At 42.4% G+C, this 21,808-nt stretch overlaps 1 protein-coding gene across 1 annotated transcript in view; it reads left to right on the top strand.

The window, feature by feature from the left end:
• MAN2B1 (mannosidase alpha class 2B member 1) overlaps positions 1-21,808 on the top strand; it is a 57,640-nt gene that overhangs the window by 21,754 nt on the left and 14,078 nt on the right. The window contains exons 7-13 of the mRNA XM_063449596.1: positions 8,425-8,541; positions 9,298-9,380; positions 10,647-10,767; positions 11,033-11,111; positions 12,490-12,599; positions 12,840-12,947; positions 13,818-13,934. Coding sequence (XP_063305666.1) covers positions 8,425-8,541; positions 9,298-9,380; positions 10,647-10,767; positions 11,033-11,111; positions 12,490-12,599; positions 12,840-12,947; positions 13,818-13,934 — 735 coding nt within the window. The remainder of the gene's footprint in view (positions 1-8,424; positions 8,542-9,297; positions 9,381-10,646; positions 10,768-11,032; positions 11,112-12,489; positions 12,600-12,839; positions 12,948-13,817; positions 13,935-21,808) is intronic.

A 21,808-nucleotide genomic window follows, 5' to 3' on the forward strand; every position in this document is an offset into this window, starting at 1 on the left:
TGAAAGTGAAACCAGTTTTTTTTTTTCATTCAGGCTCTGTCAATCATAGCCAGGGGAGGTGTGGCTAGGGCTGCATAAAGAGAAACAAAGTGATTTAACTCCTAAATGACAGTGAATTGAGCAGTGAAATTGCAGGGGAATGATCTATACACTAAAACTGCTTTATTTAGCTAAAGTAATTTAGGTGAATATAGTGTTCCTTTAACATTTTGCATATTTCAAATATGCAGCAAATAGTCTGTAATGTAAAACATTGGTGTTGCTTTCCTGTGGTAGTATAGTACCTCTTGGTAACTGCTTAGCCAACACAGCCCCTGTACACAGCCGGAGTATCTCAGTAATTGTCCCTCCCCTGTATAGCTCAGACGTCCACAGTGACTATATCTAGCAGGTATCCCCAGATATCAGCAGAGTCTCGATTAAGGGTAAAACCAAGTACACTTTCTTAGCACACAGTACACTAACAAATTTGTATTCAACCTCTAGGGTGTTATCAGCATAACAATAGATAGGTCTCTCTACAGTGCCACCAAGTATGGGACTGGTATCAGTCACCCACCCGCTGAGCCCCAGCCAGCCAGAGCGCTGAAGAAAAGAGCCCTAAAACTCCCTTCCCCCAACATGGCACCCCCTATAACCAGCTTGCTCCCTCATCTACCCACTGCTCAAAGTGTCCAATCCCCACCGGGTGGAACGTCTGACTAATCCAATGTATAGTTCAATGCAACTTACTTGAAATTCCGCGTCTCACCGTGATCTCCACCAGAGTGCTACTGGAACTGGGTGGCTGTTATACGGGGCGCTTGGGTAGGCTGCATCTGCTGGGTAGGGTGGAAACCCACAGGGATGATGAGAATAGCAGGGCTTTGTGTGACAGGACCAATACGCTGGACAGAGGAGGCTATTTTATTTCTTTATTTATTTTATTGGTGGGGGGAGGAGTACCTGTTAATGTTTACATTTCTGAAAGCTTTGTTTTAGGCGTTCAGAGTGTTCCTTTAACCCCTTAAGGACGCATGACGGAACATTTCCGTCATGCAGTATTTTTCCAGCAGGGTCTATTACCTTGCTGGTAACTATGAGCCCCAGGTATCATTTGATTCCTGGGGCTCCCCTCTCTCACCTGGGGCCAGAATTAGTGTCCCCAGACTGACTGATGCTCTGTTTGCAGAGCTCAAAGTGAGCGCTGCAAACAAGCATTTAAATGGGGATTTAAATCCCCACTATTACAATTTTGTGTGATCAGGGTTAAATCCCTGCTAACACAAGGGAGTTCCAGGTATCAATGGAAACCTGGGGCTCCCCTCTATCAGCTGGGGACATTTTTAGTGACCCCAGCCTTTTTGATGAGTTACATGCAGTGCTGGAAGTCAGCACGGCATGTATCTGCTTAAATAGGCATTTAAATGCCTATATCTAGATTGTGGTGTAAGCAGGGTTAAATCCCTGCTCACACCAGGAAACCCAGGTATCATTAGAAACCTGGGGGTCCCCTCTGTCAGCTGGGGCCATTTTTAGTGGCCCCAGGTATTTTGATGAGCTGCATGCAGAGCTCAAAGTGAGATCGGCATGCAGCTGTTTAAATGGGGATTTAAATCCCCATAGAGCACAATGCAGTGTGAGCAGGGTTAAATCCCTGCTCACACTAGGAAACCCAGGTATCATTAGAAACCTGGGTGTCCCCTCTGTCAGCTGGGGCCATTTTTAGTGGCCCCAGGTATTTTGATGAGCTGCATGCAGAGCTCAAAGTGAGGTCGGCAAGCAGCTCTTTTAATGGGGATTTAAATCCCCATAGACAGCAATGTAGTGTGAGCAGGGTTAAATCCCTGCTCACACTAGGAAACCCAGGTATCATTAGAAACCTGGGGGTTCCCTCTGTCAGTTGGGGCCATTTTTAGTGGCCCCAGACTTTTTGATGAGCTGCATGCAGTGCTGAAAGTTAGCACTGCATGTAGCCATTTAAATCCACAAAGAACACTGCAGCTGAGCGATCAAGCTCAGCTACAGTCATTCTCTCAAGTGATCTGGTGCTTGGGAGACCCCCAGAGTCTGAACAAACCCTGGAGGATCACCCTCTATGCCCAAATGCCATTCTGATCAGTGCTGGGCATTTTTAGTTGCCCAGCACAGATCGCATTGCATTGGGAATAATGTCTTCAATGTAAGAGATGGGAGACTGCAATACTGAAAATAGCCAGTAGATGGCAGCAACATACCACTGTGTTTTAGTTTAAAATCCCTTTACTAATATCAGCACTGATATTAGTAGAGGGAAACCTTTGGGATTAAGATTAAATTAAGGATTACAATTAAGGATTATTATTCGGTTTAGCATAAATACTAGATTTATTATCAGGTTTATTACTGGGTTTATTATTAAGTTTATGTTTGAGATTAGGTTTATAATTAATTTTAGTATTGGGATTATGTTTCAGATTAGGATTCAGATTATGGTTCAGATTAGGATTAGGGTCAGCACGGGCATCCCTTGCTGAATATAGCAATGGAATTCCTCGGCTGACACCAGCAGGGAGAATCATGTTAACACTATTGCTAAAGGTAGGATTGAGATTAGGTTTAAGGTTATAATTAAGGTTACACGTGGGATTACGTTATGGGTTAGGATTGTGGTAATGGTTTATTATTAGATTGAGGGTTAGATTTGGGATTAGGATTTGGTTTAGAATTAGGGCTTGGTTTGGGATTAGAGATTTAGATTAATATTAAGATCGCTACTTTCCAAAGATATGCATATGGGGTATATTTGTACTGAGAAGATGTTGCTGAGTACAGCTAAGATAATTTTATGACAGTGGGAAACAGGATATTTAAAAAATAATCATCAGAAATACTATGTGTATGATTTTAGCCCTGTATTTTTTTCACAAAAACCTGGCTAAGGTGTACAAAGGGGGTAATTTTGTACTCAGGAAATATAGCTGAGAATAATTTTGTGATTTAATTTACAGTAACATATATCAAGTTTCCGAAATTAACTACTAAAATACGTGTGTATAAAAATGCAAAAATAAAACAATATGATAACATTTGAAAGTAATTGGTGCTAACATAACTGTATAATAAAGCTCAAAATATACCATATGACATAGCCCGTGGTGTCTACTTTCACAAATGGTATGCATTTATGGAGTAATTTTAACTGTCAAACTGCTACAATGCCCTAAAATGTGATATAGACACACCAAATCCATTTATCAAAATTCTAATTGTAAAAACTGTAATGGTCAGGACTCGTTTAAGGCACTGTAGCTTCACAGGATAGTGTCAAATACATACATTGGGGGTATTGTTTTATTCAGAAGAGTTTGCTGAGCATAATTATGGGGTTTTGATCACAGTGGCACATACCAGACTTGAAAAATGACCCCAAAAAATGTAATGTGTATGTAAAAAAGGCAAAAAAAAATATTTTACCACAAAGTTTGACATAAACTGGTGAAAAAATGGCATCACGCTAAGGCACAATATATACCATATGAGATACACTGTAGTGTCTACTTTCACCAATGGTAGGTCATTGAGGGATAAATTCAACAGTTAAACTGCTACAATGCCCCAAAATGAGACTTGCTCCATCAAATTCATCTATCAAAATTATCACTGTGAAAACTGAAATGGTCAGGTCTCTTTTATGGCACTATAACTTCACAGTATAGTGGCAAGGACATAGATTGGGGGTATCATTTTACTCTGTTGATATGGCTGAAAACAATATGGGGTTTTCTACAGCAGTAGTATATATCAACTTTATGAAATACACATTAAAAATCCTTGTTTTATGTGTGTATGTTAGAAATCTGAAAAAAACACAATTTTACTACACGATTTAGCAGAGATTGGCAGCGAAATGGCTACGTATAAAGTGTCAGAATACCCTTTGGTAAATAGCCTGTGATGTGTGCTTTATATAAATATATACTTTTGTGCAGCAATTTTGCTTTCTGTGATGGCTATTAAGCTTACAAGACAAACATGCCAAATTCTAAAATTGCTCCACATTAAAAAAAAGTTTTTACTCCTTGAATTTTGTGACCTGTAACTTTCAAAATAAGCTGAAATCCTAGACATATTATGTACTCTGAAAATCAGAACAACTAATTGAATATTTTTTAAATTACTTTCCTTAAGCTGCACTTATTATACACACGTTATTATTGCCTAAACTGTGAAAAAAAACAATTTATTTCATTTTTTTTGTATTTTTTTAATAATAAATAAGAATTTATATATGTATATGTCACATCAGATTAAAGCCCTTTTTGTCCTTTAAAAAAACGATATATAACATGTGTTGGTGTAATAAATAAGAAAAATGCAAACAGAGGTTGAACACAAACAGCAAAAAATGCAAAAAATGCTTGTGTCCTTAAGGGTAAGTCCAGTTTTTGAAGCTGCGTCCTTAAGGGGTTAAGATTCTGAGTCTTTCTGACAAGTGTAACCATGATATAGCATTGTTGTGTGAATTATCGAGTTCTTCCATTATTAGGGCATGAAGCAGCAGTAAGGCACACAGTGCTGTGTTTAGGCAGGTCACATCAGGGAAGCTTGTCTTTAATTACAGGAGTAAAATAGAGATTAAATTACTGCTTCATCGGCACTACAACCACGATACTGTAGGTAATGGTTATAATGCAAGAGCTGCAAACTTATTTTTTATTTATTTTTTTTATTTCTTTTACCATCACGTATTATTTGTGATAGTACTGCATGGATTCTCTAGAGTGACTCGTAAGGGAACAAAATGTGTAAGTTATCATGTATTTCTAAAATGATGGATAATTTGAGCTCCTCACATTTATTAGTGTTTATTTGGAGATCTGAAATCTGTTTACCCAGTAGCCCTGGGTGCAAACCCTTATAGCATTATGGGGCATTGAGACTTTAGCCATAGTAGACAGCTTCATAATGTATAAATCAGGGGGAGAGACCATTGGGGCTGTACTAAGCCACAAAGCCGGTACCTCGTGACGTCTGGCACCTATTGTGTACCACCGACAACTATTTATCACAGAAACAAAAGGTGAAAAAATAACCAAAAATAGTAAGAGGCAAACAGTCAGAAAGAGAACTCCCAAAATACAGGAAACCTGTGATTAAAATTAGGGAGAGGTATTCAGAGGAATCCAGATTTACTGTTCTTTTTTTAATTCCCATTACCTTGGTCAGGTGTTAGGTGAGAGGTCTGCACGGCATAGCGGAGAGGGTGACGGAAGTTTAGGGATGGAGGATCAGCTACTTTAGCATTAGAATATAGAGATGCTAATTCATTGGAAGAGTCAGTGCACTTCCAAAGGTAATCGGACATTTTCAGAGTTATTGTGTCAGATGGCTATGTATTTGTCTTTTCCCATTTGCACGGCACACTCTTTGGACCAGAGGTGTCTAGTGGGACGTTAGAAAGCTCCATTGTGGCCTACAAAGTGTGGAGTGGGCATGAATCTCTTTCAGGGTGTTGTCATCTTTGAACAGAGCCAGTGCCATGGGGGAGCCTGGCGCAATAAATGTGTGTTTGTAGCATGGCGCATTGTTACTGTGTGTATGTAGCATGGACAGCCTGGCACATTGTAACTGTGCATGTGGCATGGAGGAGCCTGGTGCATTGTCACTGTGTGTGTGTAGCATGGGGAAGCCTGACACATTGTAACTGTAACTGTGTGTGTAGCATGGGGGAGCCTGACACATTGTCACTGTGTGTGTGTAGCATGGGGGAGCCTGACACATTGTCACTGTGTGTGTAGCATGGGGAAGCCTGACACGTTGTCACTGTGTGTGTAGCATGGGGAAGCCTGACACGTTGTCACTGTGTGTGTAGCATGGGGAAGCCTGACACGTTGTCACTGTGTGTGTAGCATGGGGAAGCCTGACACATTGTAACTGTAACTGTGTGTGTAGCATGGGGGAGCCTGACACATTGTCACTGTGTGTGTGTAGCATGGGGGAGCCTGACACATTGTCACTGTGTGTGTAGCATGGGTAAGCCTGACACGTTGTCACTGTGTGTGTAGCATGGGGAAGCCTGACACGTTGTCACTGTGTGTGTAGCATGGGGAAGCCTGACACGTTGTCACTGTGTGTGTAGCATGGGGAAGCCTGACACATTGTAACTGTAACTGTGTGTGTAGCATGGGGGAGCCTGACACATTGTCACTGTGTGTGTAGCATGGGGGAGCCTGACACATTGTCACTGTGTGTGTAGCATGGGGGAGCCTGACACATTGTCACTGTGTGTGTAGCATGGGGAAGCCTGACACGTTGTCACTGTGTGTGTAGCATGGGGGAGCCTGACACGTTGTCACTGTGTGTGTAGCATGGGGGAGCCTGACACATTGTCACTGTGTGTGTAGCATGGAGGAGCCTGGCACATTGTCACTGTGTGTGTGTGGCATAGGGGAGCCTGGTGCATTGTTACTGTGTGTATGTAGCATTGACAAACTGGCACATTGTCACTGTGTGTTTGTATGTGGCATGGACAACCTGGCACATTGTCACTGTGCATGTGGCATCGAGAAGCCTGGCGCATTGTAAATGTATTAGCATGTGTCATGAGGAGAACCTGGCACTGGCACTGTATACAGGGTTGGATGATATCTATATATCATTATTAATAGTTAACACAGTAAAAGAGTTTAAGCATGCGTGGGATCGGCATAAGGCTATCCTAACTATAAGATAAGGCCAGGGACTAATGAAAGTATTTAGAAAACTGGGCAGACTAGATGGGCCGAATGGTTCTTATCTGCCGTCACATTCTATGTTTCTATGTTATCGGTACAAAAGTGAGAACATCCCTCACATTTTTGTTAATATTTTATATCTTTTCATGTGACAACAATGAAGAAATGACTCTCTGCTACAATGTAAAGTAGTAAGTGCACAGCCTGTATAACAGTGCAAATCTGCTGCCCCTCAAAATAACTCAACACACAGCCATTAATGTCTAAACTGTTGGCAACAAAAGTGAGTACACTTTTACACACAAAGGTACAAACTAGATACTAAATTTATGGGGACAGGTCCCCTTTACGTTCACTAAATAAGACCTTATTATATTAAATAATGAACAAAGCTGCCTCACCCCCCTTCCTCATTAAAATAATAATAATAAAAAATAAATTATATATATATATATATATATATATAATTTTATTATTTCTTTTGTTTTTTGTGTGTTCCTTGCAGGAACTTTTTTTTTTTTTTTTTTTTACAATCTTTCTTTTTATTGAGATTATAGCGGTATAATTCAGAGTAAGTCAGCTTGCCAGCAAGATCAACATACAGGGTTAGACATGCGTTACTCCGAACAAGTAGGACGTCTCTTTGTTTTTTTTGTTTCAGTATATATCACAGGGTAGGTAACCGGCTATGAATAAGCGTCTATGTTGGCAATATAACATATTCTTACACAAGGAAAAACTGTCAAGACTAGCGTAATTAAAGATACGAATTAGGTAATATCAGGCTAAGCATGCCATCATCAAGTATATGTTCCATATTCTAAACTGTTGGGGTGGGGAACGTGGGGTGGGATATAAAGGTAGCGTCCCACTGGGGGGAAACTCATCGGTATGCTGAGTGAGCTATTAAAAGAAGAGGATTAATGAGTAATCACAAACCAATTATAACAGACAGAAAAATGAAACACCACTGTGCCACAAATACACACAACACCGTATCACGACCGGGATCTGTGATAAAAGTCCCAGGCCGCCTGGTGTCTTGTTCGGGAGGTTAGCCTATTCCAGAGACAGGTAAGTTCGTAGCATGCAGGTGGTATCTGCCGGGGATGAGGACATGTGAATGCTAATAGGGAACCTTCAGCCTATCCCAGGCCTGTATCTCGGCCGTCACCTCTGTCTCATTATAATTATTTTAATGGATAATAACAATAGTCTGCACAATTGCAAATCATTTATGCACTAAGCATAGTGTCTTTCTTGTTTTTGAAAAAAAACTAATTGTGATATATATCAAACACTTACCGTATAAATATCATGATATTTTTCAACCCAGACTGTATATGAAATGCTGTTATAGGGGAGCTGGCATTGTCACGGTTTGTTTATATGTCATGGAAGAAGGCAGCAGTATGACTGTTTGTTTGTATATTTATCTTGGCGGAGATGGCAGTGTCACTGTTTGTGTATTTGTCGTGGGCAGTATGGGATTATCACTGTGTGTTTGTCATCGGGGAGACTGGCATAGTCACTGTGTGTACATGGAGGTGGCACTAGGATTGTTGGACACTATTGCTATGTGTGGAGACATGCCTGACTGTCTTGCTGTGTGAACATTCTGTTTGCCATGGCTTCTTTGTGTACGTGTTGTGCAGAGATGTTTGCATGGACACATCCACATGTACAGTTCATATAACGTGAAAACTGACATATGCTCTCTCTCTCTTAGTCCCAGCATTATCGCACTAACCATCTCATTATGACCATGGGATCTGACTTTCAGTATGAGAATGCCAATCTATGGTACAAGAACATGGACAAACTGATCACTCTGGTCAATGCCAAGGTGAGCGAGGACGAGACTGGTGCAGATTATAAAAAATAAAAAAAGACAGGCGAACATTCTGTGCAGTAAAAGTATCCAACATACTGTATACCATATGGACTGTGTGCTGCTGCTGAATCATTTTTAGAAGCTGTATAGCTTTCATGAAATTCTATCCACTTAACATACAAACTGTCCATGTCCAGACCTTCTCTGATATTGCCAGATAACAATATACATTATTGTCCAACCAGCTTGGCCTACATTGGTCTGCGTCTTCACTTATGTACATCTAATAGACATTCTAGGAGTTCTGCTTGTGGGTTGTATGTCGCACAACTGTCGGCATTGCAGCTTGTGGGCAGACCGGGTACAGAGTGGCGGTGTGTATATTAAAGTGGTGGTGCACAGCTAGAGTCCTAAATATTATAATAATGTGATCCTTCAGAGATCAGGATCAGCACTGTTTCTTTAATGGGGTTGTTGTAAATTAAAAGTTGGTTACAGATTTTTTTTAATTGTTTTTATTTTTTGAATGTATTATTTAATTGATTAGAGGGCTATGTATAAAGAGCAATCTGGGACAGCATTCTAGTAGTGGCGCAGTTGCAGTGGAAACCAACAGAATGTTCCTGGTGATCGTTGCAATTTTAGAAGATTAAATTAGCATCGCCCTCTGCTGAGTCCCAGTAGTGAATACATTACTGCTAGAGTTACTGGAGCCCATTTTCAGCATTATTTATAATGTTGGCAACTGGTCTTTTGTTTTTTTTCCAGCAAACTAATGGCAGTAAAGTGAATGTATTCTACTCAACCCCAAGCTGCTACCTGAATTTCCTGAACAGAGCCAACATGTCCTGGTGAGAGGAATGGATATGTCCATTTAAATCTGTGGGTGCATTGTTCTCTCTGTGAATGTATGTCTGTAGATACATCTTTCTGTCTCTGGTTATGTTTTCTGTCTGTGAATGAGTATCTGTTTCTGTTTGACATGTGTAGCTGCGTCTTTCTGTGTGTGGATGTGTCTGCCTGCGTCTCTGTGTGTGGACGCGTCTGCCTGCGTCTCTGTGAGTGGACGCGTCTGCCTGCGTCTCTGTGTGTGGACGCGTCTGCCTGCGTCTCTGTGTGTGGACGCGTCTGCCTGCGTCTCTGTGTGTGGACGCGTCTGCCTGCGTCTCTGTGTGTGGACGCGTCTGCCTGCGTCTCTGTGTGTGGACGCGTCTGCCTGCGTCTCTGTGTGTGGACGCGTCTGCCTGCGTCTCTGTGTGTGGACGCGTCTGCCTGCGTCTTTCTGTGTGTGGACGCGTCTGCCTGTGTCTTTCTGTGTGTGGATGTGTCTGCCTGCGTCTTTCTGTGTGTGGACGCGTCTGCCTGCCTCTTTCTGTGTGTGGATGTGTCTGCCTGCCTCTTTCTGTGTGTGGACGCGTCTGCCTGCGTCTTTCTGTGTGTGGACGCGTCTGCCTGCGTCTTTCTGTGTGTGGACGCGTCTGCCTGCGTCTTTCTGTGTGTGGATGTGTCTGCCTGCCTCTTTCTGTGTGTGGATGTGTCTGCCTGCCTCTTTCTGTGTGTGGATGTGTCTGCCTGCGTCTTTCTGTGTGTGGATGTGTCTGCCTGCGTCTTTCTGTGTGTGGATGTGTCTGCCTGCGTCTTTCTGTGTGTGGATGTGTCTGCCTGCGTCTTTCTGTGTGTGGATGTGTCTGCCTGCGTCTTTCTGTGTGTGGATGTGTCTGCCTGCGTCTCTGTGTGTGGATGCATGTAGCTGCGTCTCTGTGTGTGGACGCGGGTAGCTGCGTCTTTCTGTGTGTGGACGCGTGTAGCTGCGTCTTTCTGTGTGTGGACGCGTCTGCCTGCGTCTTTCTGTGTGTGGACGCGTCTGCCTGCGTCTCTGTGTGTGGATGCATGTAGCTGCGTCTCTGTGTGTGGACGCGGGTAGCTGCGTCTTTCTGTGTGTGGACGCGTGTAGCTGCGTCTTTCTGTGTGTGGACGCGTCTGCCTGCGTCTTTCTGTGTGTGAACGCGTGTAGCTGCGTCTTTCTGTGTGTGGACGTGTCTACCTGCGTGTGTTTCTTTCTGTGAATATGTATCTACTTGATTTCAAATTCATATATATACATTTTTCTTCCCCAGGCCCATTAAGACGGATGACTTTTTCCCGTATGCTGATGGTGCCCATATGTTTTGGACGGGATATTTCACCAGTCGTCCAGCCTTCAAACGCTACGAGAGGTTAAGCAACAACTTCTTACAGGTTAAAAGTACTAATGATTATTAAGCATGATTCAGTGTGTATGTCCCTTTCATGGTTCTTGATATTCCAACATTCTATTCTCAAACGACACATGTGACCACGGGGGTAACAATCTATATTTTATTCTGCCCAACAGGCCCATGTCTTCCAAACTTCACCTGTTCATCCATATTTGTTGCTATTAATCTTTATTAATATTAATATTGATGTTTCACAAGAAATGTTAAACAAAATGCATTTCTTCTTATTTCTTTATATATTTTAGGTCTGTAACCAGTTGGAGGCTTTAACAGGAATGGCAGCAAGGAATGGACCATATGGAACTGGTGACAGCTCTGTGCTTAGTAAGTACTAATAATCAAACTATATTTTCACTGTAATACAACTTATTGCATTAAAGAGACACTACTGTATTGGTTCTAGTGAGTAGAATCATTCCCTTCAGGCTCTTTGCAGTAAGCACTGTCTTTTCAGAGAAAATGCATTGTTTACATTACAGCCTAGTGATAACTTCACTGGCCATTCTTATTACAGTAACCCAGCTCCTGAGTGCCTTATTACCCTGTAACATCTTATTACAGTAACCCGGCTCCTGAGTGCCTTATTACCCTGTAACATCTTATTACAGTAACCCAGCTCCTGAGTGCCTTATTACCCTGTAACATCTTATTACAGTAACCCGGCTCCTGAGTGCCTTATTATCCCGTGACATCTTATTACAGTAACCCGGCTCCCGAGTGCCTTATTACCCTGTAACATCTTATTACAGTAACCCGGCTCCTGAGTGCCTTATTACCCTGTAACATCTTATTACAGTAACCCGGCTCCTGAGTGCCTTATTACCCTGTAACATCTTATTACAGTAACCCGGCTCCTGAGTGCCTTATTACCCTGTAACATCTTATTACAGTAACCCGGCTCCTGAGTGCCTTATTACCCTGTAACATCTTATTACAGTAACCCGGCTCCTGAGTGCCTTATTACCCTGTAACATCTTATTACAGTAACCCGGCTCCTGAGTGCCTTATTACCCTGTAACATCTTATTACAGTAACCCGGCTCCTGAGTGCCTTATTACCCTGTAACATCTTATTACAGTAACCTGGCTCCTGAGTGCCTTATTACCCTGTAACATCTTATTACAGTAACCCGGCTCCTGAGTGCCTTATTACCCTGTAACATCTTATTACAGTAACCCGACTCCTGAGTGCCTTATTACCCGGTAACATCTTATTACAGTAACCCGGCTCCTGAGTGCCTTATTACCCTGTAACATCTTATTACAGTAACCCGGCTCCTGAGTGCCTTATTACCCTGTAACATCTTATTACAGTAACCCGGCTCCTGAGTGCCTTATTACCCTGTAACATCTTATTACAGTAACCCGGCTCCTGAGTGCCTTATTACCCTGTAACATCTTATTACAGTAACCCGGCTCCTGAGTGCCTTATTACCCTGTAACATCTTATTACAGTAACCTGGCTCCTGAGTGCCTTATTACCCTGTAACATCTTATTACAGTAACCCGGCTCCTGAGTGCCTTATTACCCTGTAACATCTTATTACAGTAACCCGGCTCCTGAGTGCCTTATTACCCTGTAACATCTTATTACAGTAACCCGGCTCCTGAGCGCCTTATTACCCCTGTAACATCTTATTACAGTAAACTATTATGTGAATATATTTTTACTCCTGTAATGTTTCTTTCACTTTCTTTGTCAGGGCGTGCGATGGGTGTTGCTCAGCATCACGATGCAGTGACGGGAACAGCTAAGCAGGCTGTGGCCGATGATTATAATGTCCGCTTGTATAAGGGATGGGACTCCTGCCAGGTACTTACTGCGTTTATGTAACCCTATGTAATGACTGACTCTTATGAACTGTACAGCTCTCCAAATTGAACACAGCTTGCAGCTGTTGATAAATTATAACTCGCATGACAGTCATTAGGGATGTGTTTATTGTTTTGCTATTACTATTTTTTATTTTATTTTTTAATTTGATTGATTTACGTTTCTTTCACTTTCTCCTTCTCCCTTCTGTTAATCCATTCCTTCTGTTCTGTGTTGCAGACTCTCATCAGTAATGCTCTCTCCAATTTGATGGGAACGAAGGAAAACTTTGTGTTTTGTACTTTGTTGAACATCAGTGTGTGTCCGTTCTCGGAGGCAGCCAAAACTGTGAGTATACAATCACTGTTACATGTACCTACAGTCTTTTACAGTGGTCCACATACACACAATCCTCTTTACAGTGACACACAATACCCGCAATGTTCCTCAAAGTAGGATACAGATTTGATGTGTTTTAAGGAAAGAGAAAAAGGGAACCAGGGCGCCACAGTGTGTTTAAAATCCTCTGTTACGGTGGGTAAATAGAAATACATTTATTTGTGTATAAGGGGGTTTATACATGGATAAAAACAGTGTTTTTTATTTTGTTTGTTTATTTGTTTTATTGTTAAATACCATGCGTCAAAGTGTAATGTAGAGTAGTGGGATTTGGTTCCGTTTATTGTTCTGTAATAATGGGATGTACAGACCCAGAGTTTTTTTTTGTTAATTGTTATGAGATATTTGGTGGAATTTTTCCAAAAGTCTTTTGGTTTCTGTGCTGGTTTATTTATTTTATTCAAATGGTATTTCTAAGCTTAAGGTTAAAACTCTCAGCTTAATTCAATCAAAGTGTCCAACTTTGATTTATAACGTTGTTTTCATCTTCCTGCTATTTAGCTGATGCGATTGGAACGCAGAATATAAAGTTTGACGTGTGCATTTTGAGATGGTCTTCTGCTTACTGATGTGTATAGATTGTTTCTTTAAATATATATTCAGCCAGACTAGGAGAGTATCCCCAATCTCCTGTGACCTATCTTTGCCCCTAAAACTACATAGTTATAGTTAATCTCAGCCTTGTCAAGAACACGTTAATAGTCTTTCATTGCTCACTCATTTCTCATCATTCTATTCTCCCTTTTCAATGCAATGCTTCTTTCTTACTTCCTTTAAACCCCTGGTCTCTCTCTTTATTTATGTGTCTTATACCGACAGTTCAATGTGATCCTCTACAACCCTCTTGGACGCAGTGTCACATGGAACGTCCGCCTCCCTGTCAGTGGTCGCAAGTACTTGGTGCTTGGCTCCTCTGGTGAGCCTATACGAAATGAGGTAAGAGGAGGAGTCATTATTAATTTCTTTAACATGAAAATGGCATAAAAACAAGAACATATTATTATTTTATTATTATTATTATCGCCATGTATATAGAACCAACAGATTCCGTAGCGCTTTACAATATTATAAGAGGGGGGATTTAACTATAAATAGGACAAAGAGGGACCCTGCTCAAATGAGCTTACAGTCTATAGGAGGTGGGGTATAAAACACATTAGGACAGGAAATAGCAATCTAATAAGGTGGGAGTGAAGCAGAGCGGGAGGAGAATGTAAAGTTCTGCCCTTTATGAAAGAACAAGAGACAGGTATGTGAGGTAGAGGTTACTCTGGATGGGAGTTCCTTCGGTCCACACTGGAACAATGTGGATTTGAGGGTTGGTTTTTGAATGCTGTGGGTGCAATCTATTCTAATCCCATGGCTAGAATAGTGGGCCGAGATTTATGTTCTTAATGGTTTACTATTTCAAAGGGGACCTGACAGGGTTGTCCTCTTTCCCCGTTATTATATGTGTTATCTGTTGAACCACTAGCTAATAATATCAGAAGTAATAAGCGGATTAAGGGAGTTGGGTGTCAGGATGACGACTGGAAAATTTGTCTATATGCGGATGATATATTAATATCTATCACTGATCCGTATATTTCCCTACCTTTTCTAATGCTAGAATTTGAGAACTATAGTATAGTTTCCAACTATAAACTGAATATGAGTAAAACAACAGCTATGGTGATAAATATTCAAAATTATATTTTAATTTCTATAAAAAAAAATTATGATTTTATTTGGACTAATAAGGAATTTATATATCTGGGCTTAGAAATTACTGCTGATCCAACGCGAGCTATGGAAACCAATTTTCTAAAATTATTAAAGGAGACTAATGCACTACTGAAAATATGGAGAGTTCATGAAATAGCTTGGTGGGGTAGGATAAATCCAATCAAAGCTTTCATAATTCCGAAGTGCACATATATGTTCCGTATGCTTCCCCTTTCAATTCCTACACATTGGCTAAATATAATTCAAAGTAGCATTACTAATTACATCTGAAAAGGCAAAAGGCCAAGAATTAATACTTTTACTCTCTCAAAGAAAGGCTATCAGGGTGGTATGGGTTATCCCCTAATTAGTCAGACATACCAGGCGAATATGCTGGTTCATGCTAGCAAATTGCAAACAAAGGAGGCTCAATTCCAAGCATGGTATAAAAGGTAATCATATAGAGCCGGAGTTAAAAAAACAAAAAAAAAAAACCTCTTTTATGGGGTGATGCAAGTAATAAATATTCACTATGTAACCTATCAGAAAACTCTTCTCGGATCCTTCTCCAAAGAGTGGAAAGTTATTAAGAAGAAACTTAAAGGACCACTACGGGCACCCAGACCACTTCAGCTTAATGAAGTGGTCTGGGTGCCTTGTCCAGCTAGGGTTAACATTTTTTTTTTTTTTTATAAACATAGCAGTTTCAGAGAAACTGCTATGTTTACACTAAAGGGTTAATCCAGCCTCTAGAGCCTCTAGTGGCCGTCTCATTGACAGCCGCTAGAGGTGCTTGCGTGCTTCTCACTGTGAAAATCACAGTGAGAAGACGCCAGTGTCTATAGGAAAGCATTGTAAATGCTTTCCTATGAACTGGCTGGCTGCGCGCGCGGCTCCTGCCGCGCATGCGCATTCAGCCGATGACGTCGCTAGGGAGGAGGAGGAAAGCTCCCCGCCCGGCGCTGGAGAAAGGTAAGATTTTAACCCCTTCCTCTCTCCAGAGCCTGGCGGGAGGGGGACCCTGAGAGTGGGGGCACCCTCAGGGCACTATAGTGGTCCTTTAATATTTTTTTATTTTGAATTCTTTATTTTTGTAGTGCTCTGCAGGATTTACACATTAACAGAGACATTGCACTGGGCATCACAAAAGATTATCTAATAGCGTACATAATATGTCAGGTTCACAGCACTTTTCTTTTTTATTTAAAACATTTGCATTTTGGGGGGGGCGGGGCCTGACCGCAGAAGGGAGCAGACGCATGTCGCTGCTGCTCCTGTAGCTGATCCGACTTACTGCCGATTTCCGACAAACGGAGACCGCGAGCTGACTCGATTTGGAACCCACTCGACTGGGGAATCCGAGACCTGCAAATTGACACCACAAACGTCGATTTTGGCAGCGGGTCAGTACCCCCTAATGTTGCGGCCTACAAGCATGGTGGCGGTGGGGGAGACGGCCGCTCTCCCGCCGTCCACAATTACAGCAAGGCAGAATATGAGTCCCCGTTCCCCCCCCTATGGACCGGCGGGGGTTATCCCGGTCCCTACCACGCTGACACATACTGCCCATCGACCTCCAACTGCCCACTCCAGCCTGGGTTCTGAATGCTCCAGACCCGGCAACATGGCGGACGCAACCCAACTCACGAGGCCAGCGCCCACGAACCCGCAACTTACACGCCTGGACCTGGCATTTCAGCGATTCTGGGACAGGTGGGAACAACTCCTCATGAGACCCTTCCTATCACCCGAAGGCCCGACAGGGGAAACAGAGAAGCAGAGGAAGAGTGGGCCTACCCCGGACACTACTCACCCTCCTAGTCCAGCACCGACCACCGACCTATCACACTGTCCAAGGGTCAAGGGGAGATTATCTCCACGGCATCGACCACATCGCCGGAGGCCCAACCGCCGCTGGCGGCGCAGAACCACCAGGGTCCTCCGTGGCGCCCCAGCAGGGAAAAACTCTGCCTACATGTACACCCGAGTTTGTGGCACCGAGATGCAGACCCCACACGAGACCTGGGGCCAGGCGGAGGTCTTCACAGCCGCGCAACACACCTGCACCCTGCGGATCCCTCCAACTTCAATCATCACAAAGCCACGGGAAGGGATCGGCTGAGGAAGTGGGCCGGGGCCAGCGACCAAGCCGGGAGCTGTACACCCCACCAGGACTGATCCACAAGGTTTGCGAAACCGTCACTATCAGGACTCCTTGACCCAGCGATGCTCCGATGTCCCAGTATGACATTTAGCCAGACTTATGAATAGCACAGCCGTGCAACACTTGTGCATCTGTTTGACATAGAACCATATCATTAGCATTTCTTCTTTATATGACTTGGCTCGCTACCTATGCTCTTATACTTAGATTGTATTACCATTCCTAAGACAGTGCCTACCTATGACTATTATGCAAGTTATTCTACACATCTATAGCACTGGGCATGGCTTGCATATTCCAGCCATACTAACTGGCTTTACATAGCTACCTTCTTGCATCATATAAGTTTTAATCCTGTTATATGGTTAGATAGGCCTTATATTACAGATATAAGCGGGGTATGTACTGTTATGATATCCTATTGTCTTCTTATGCTCATATAAAATGACCCTCGATACATAGCCTGTTAATGACAAGCATATTACACTCACACACGCGCCATGTTGGCCATAGTTTAGCCTTAAATCTCCCAGCCACCCTATCTGGGCTGGACTACAGAACCGCTGAAAATACTGTAACTAAGCTGCTCTTGTCAATAATCGTTTAACCTGCTCACGAGGTATCGCATGAGACAGCCCTGTATAAGAGACGTCGTACTGTGTCACTGTTCAGCTTGTATACTTCGACTTTACATAACTTTTAGATTCCTTAACCTAGTCTCCGCATGCATTTATATATCCAGCAACTGAATAACCGCCTGACGTAACCTTGATATTTTACACAAAAAATGAGGCTAGCATTATATAGAGACGATATGCCTTGCACTGTATTATCCCTGACTTGTTTGAAATGTTATTGTCTCCCTTTTTACTTTCTGTACCCACATACATTTTTGCCTCAATAAAAAAGAGATTTACAAAAAAAAAAAAAAACATTTGCATTTAACATTAGAGTATTCATGGGATTGTACTGCACATTTTTTTGTAAGTAAACAGGATGATGCCTGAGGATGCTTAAATGGGATTAAATGGGATTAGTAGTTTAAAGTCATGCAAGTTATTAGGCACGATAGGTATAACGTAGATAACATGTAAGGAACATTAACTTTGCTTGAAAGCCAAGGATTTTACTCACATGGATGCTAAATAAAGTAAAACATAACAAATGAATGCATTATACGGTTAGATAAGATGCAGGATGGAATAAAATAAAATAACCACTGGGTTGCACCCCCACAATAAATCGAGCAGAGGAAGCAGCAAGTCAATTTATCCCAAGCCCTTAATATAAAGCTTGACCCCAAGGGACCTGCATGAGGCTGTTTAACCGACGCCTATCTGTGGCAGGCTGTTGACCTTGGAAGGCATGAGTCCACTGGTTTCTTGGGCCTGGTATCGTATTGTGGTTTGGTGGCTGGGTATGGGCCGCAGCGTCGGAGCTTAGCTCTCTCTGTGCACCAGGAAGAGTCTTCCCTGTTTGCGTCGGGAGCTTTCATCTCCTTTTTTCTGGGTTGCTCGCCAGAGGTATCTTCGGGTTGTGAGGGTACTGTAGGCTGCGTATGCGGTTGGTGGGCTTCCCCTTCTTGCAAGTACCTGACCTAGACTCGCGTCGGCCCTCCAAGGTAGGAGCTGGGATCCCTGGATCTGCAGGCAGGACTGTATCCTGGGTACGTTGACGGATGCGTTCCCAGAAGGCTTGGCACACCATATCAAATCTGTTCTCGAAGTTTGCTCTCCAGGCTTGGATCTCAGGGCTCTCCGAGAGGGCCGAGCATTCAGGCTCGGCGGCCATCTTAGGCGCGCCATGCGGCGGTCGTTGCATTGGGAGATGCCCCTCTTGTAGGTAAGGCTTCCCCAGTGGGGACCAGGATATCCCCCGCCGGTCCAGAGGGGGGGGGGGTAGCGGGTCGGCAGGAGGTTTGTCGTGTGGAGCGAGCCCCATGTCGGGAGATCGGCCGCCTCCCCCAGGCATCAGGTCACCACACATGCTAGGCCTCACAGCCATATGCCTCGGTTTCTTTGCTGTTGGCACAGATTTCCCAGTGTCGTTTTGTTCCCACTCTTTACCGGCCAGTCCTCCGTGGTTGGTTTGCTGTAACCAGCGTGGGGTTTTGTAGTTTTAGGGTTCTTTGTGCTGGATCGTGCTGGAGCTAAAGGACAGCACGTCTGTCCATCTTGGCTGCCAGGCTCCGCCCCCCAGTGGTCCTTTAATATTAATAATAATATCCTAGGAAAAATTCATATTGAATCTTTAGAACAAATCCTGCCGGATATAAATGTAAAAAGCTGGTATAGAAATTCTCCTTATATAATATCGGATCTTAAGAATAGACAGCATTTGAAAAGTGTTGAAGAATTAAAGACCTTATTAGAGTTACCATCTAGAGAAGTGTTTAATTTTCTCAGCATTAAGAGTTTCCTTAAAGGAAACTTGCTATCCCTTGATGGTAGAGTTGGGGGTCTGATAACAAACATATTCTCAGGTTATGAAATTAAAAAGGTGATATCGATTGCTACAGAATTGATAGGATTGAGGGGAGGCCAGGATATTCCCAAGGCACTAACAAAATGGGAAGATGAATTGGCGATAAATATTCCATTGGATATCTGGTGTAGGTCTTTTTTGATGCCAAAAAAAGATATTCATTGTCTGAATATTTTAGAAACTTTTATTAAAATTGCATACAGATGGTACATGGTCCCTCTACGATTAGCTAAAATTTCACAGACTAATCTGCCTAATTGTTGGCGCTGTTTCCATCCAGATGGATCGATGTTATATATTTGGTGGTCTGGCCCCAGAATTAAATCCTTGTGGAATATGACCTTCAATATTTTCCATTTATTGGGGGACAAACACCTTGAACAAAAGGCAGAATTGGCTCTATTACATATAATAGGATCGGATACGAATCAAAAAACTGATATGGCTCTTACTCATTGCCTATTGGCAACTAAGATCCTAATCGCTAGAAACTGGAGAAGCATAGAGGTTCCTACTAAGGATCAACCTAAAACCCAAGTGCTAACCCAAGTTAGAGATGGAAAAAGGTGTATATTCTACGAACTTAATTTCTAACTATAGAATATTGGAGTTATATATTACCCTTTTAGAAAGGACAAATACGTTTTCAATTTTGTGAAATAATTGCTTTAATACGTAGAGACGATCCTTGATATGTTTACCCTGTTTCGTTAAGGTTCTTGGTCTATATATTATTGTTTAGTCACTTGGCTGGATCTTTGGCCCTATGCATAATTTGTGAGTAGTAGATGGTGGGCTCTCTGACCTAGTATTATACTGTGATGAGGACTGACCGATATTGTCTGTCTTGTCATGTTTGTCTTTCTTCACATTTGCTTTGTTACATGTATTTCATGCTAATAGAAGGTTTATGCAGCTTTCTGTGTAAAGTAAAACATATATACCTTTGTTTGGAAAATTTATGTTTTGGGAGGATTGGATCACGCCCTTTCGTGTTTCATTAAGTGTTTTATAAAGTAAATAAAAATTATTTAATAAAAAACAAAACAAAAAAAACATTAGGACAGGAAATAGCAATCAAACAAGGTGGGAATGAGGCAGAGCTGGAGGGGAGAGTAAAGTGCTGCTCTTTATTAAAGAACAAGAGACGGGTATGTGAGGTAGAGGTTACTCTGAGAGGCCATAAGCTTTCCTAAAGAGATGGGTTTAACGCCCTTCTTAAATGATTGAAGACTAGGGGAGAGTCTGATGGCGGTAGGCAGGCTATTCCATAGGAGAGGAGCCGCCCGCGAGTAGTCCTGCAAGGGTGAGTTGGCCGTACGGGTGCGAGCAGCGGTCAGGAGGTGGTCACGGGCAGAGCAGAGAGACTGAGAAGGTTCATACCTATGGATCTTTGAGGAAATATAAGAAGGGCTGGAATTGTTCAGTGCTTCATAGGTTTGGATTAGTACAATGAATTGACTCCTATAGGATACAGGGAGCCAATGTAAGGACTGACAGAGGGGAGAGATGTGAGAAGAGCGACAGGAAAGGAAAATGAGACTGGCGGCAGCATTCATTACAGACTGTAGCGGGGCAATACGGCTTTTGGGAAAACCAATTAGGACAGGATTACAATAATCCATGCGGGAAATTACTAGAGCATGGACAAGCTCCATAGTAGCATCTTGCGTAAGTAAGGGGCAGATGTGGGCTATGGTTTTAACCCCTTAAGGACCAAACTTCTGGAATAAAAGGGAATCATGACGTGTCACACACGTCATGTGTCCTTAAGGGGTTAAAGGGACACTATAATCACCTGAACAACTTTAGCTTAATAAAGCAGTTTTTGTGTATAGAACATGCCCCTGCAGGCTCACTGCTCAATCCTCTGCCATTTAGGAGTTAAATCCCTTTGTTTATGAACCCTAGTCACACCTCCCTGCATGTGACTTGTACAGCCTTCCATAAACACTTCCTGTAAAGAGAGCCCTATTTAGGCTTTCTTTATTGCAAGTTCTGTTTAATTAAGATTTTCTTATCCCTTGCTATGTTAATGGTTTGCTAGACCCTGCAAGAGCCTCCTGTATGTGATTAAAGTTCAATTTAGAGATTGAGATACAATTATTTAAGGTAAATTACATCTGTTTGAAAGTGAAAGCAGTTTTTTTTTTTCATGCAGGCTCTGTCAATCATAGCCAGGGGAGGTGTGGCTAGGGCTGCATAAACAGAAACAAAGTGATTTAACTCCTAAATGACAGTGAATTGAGCAGTGAAATTGCAGGGGAATGATCTATACACTAAAACTGCATTATTTAGCTAAAGTAATTTAGGTGACTATAGTGTTCCTTTAAGGTGGAATCTACAGGATTTGGATGAGAGGCTCAAATGTGAGGCCGAATCAACTATAACGCCAAGACAGTGCGCTTGCAATAATAGACTGATGTGAGTATTCGGAAGAGGGAAGACGAGGAGCTCG

The sequence above is a fragment of the Pelobates fuscus genome, chromosome 3 (assembly GCF_036172605.1).
Source record: "Pelobates fuscus isolate aPelFus1 chromosome 3, aPelFus1.pri, whole genome shotgun sequence".
In the NCBI taxonomy this organism is placed as follows: Eukaryota; Metazoa; Chordata; class Amphibia; order Anura; family Pelobatidae; genus Pelobates; species Pelobates fuscus.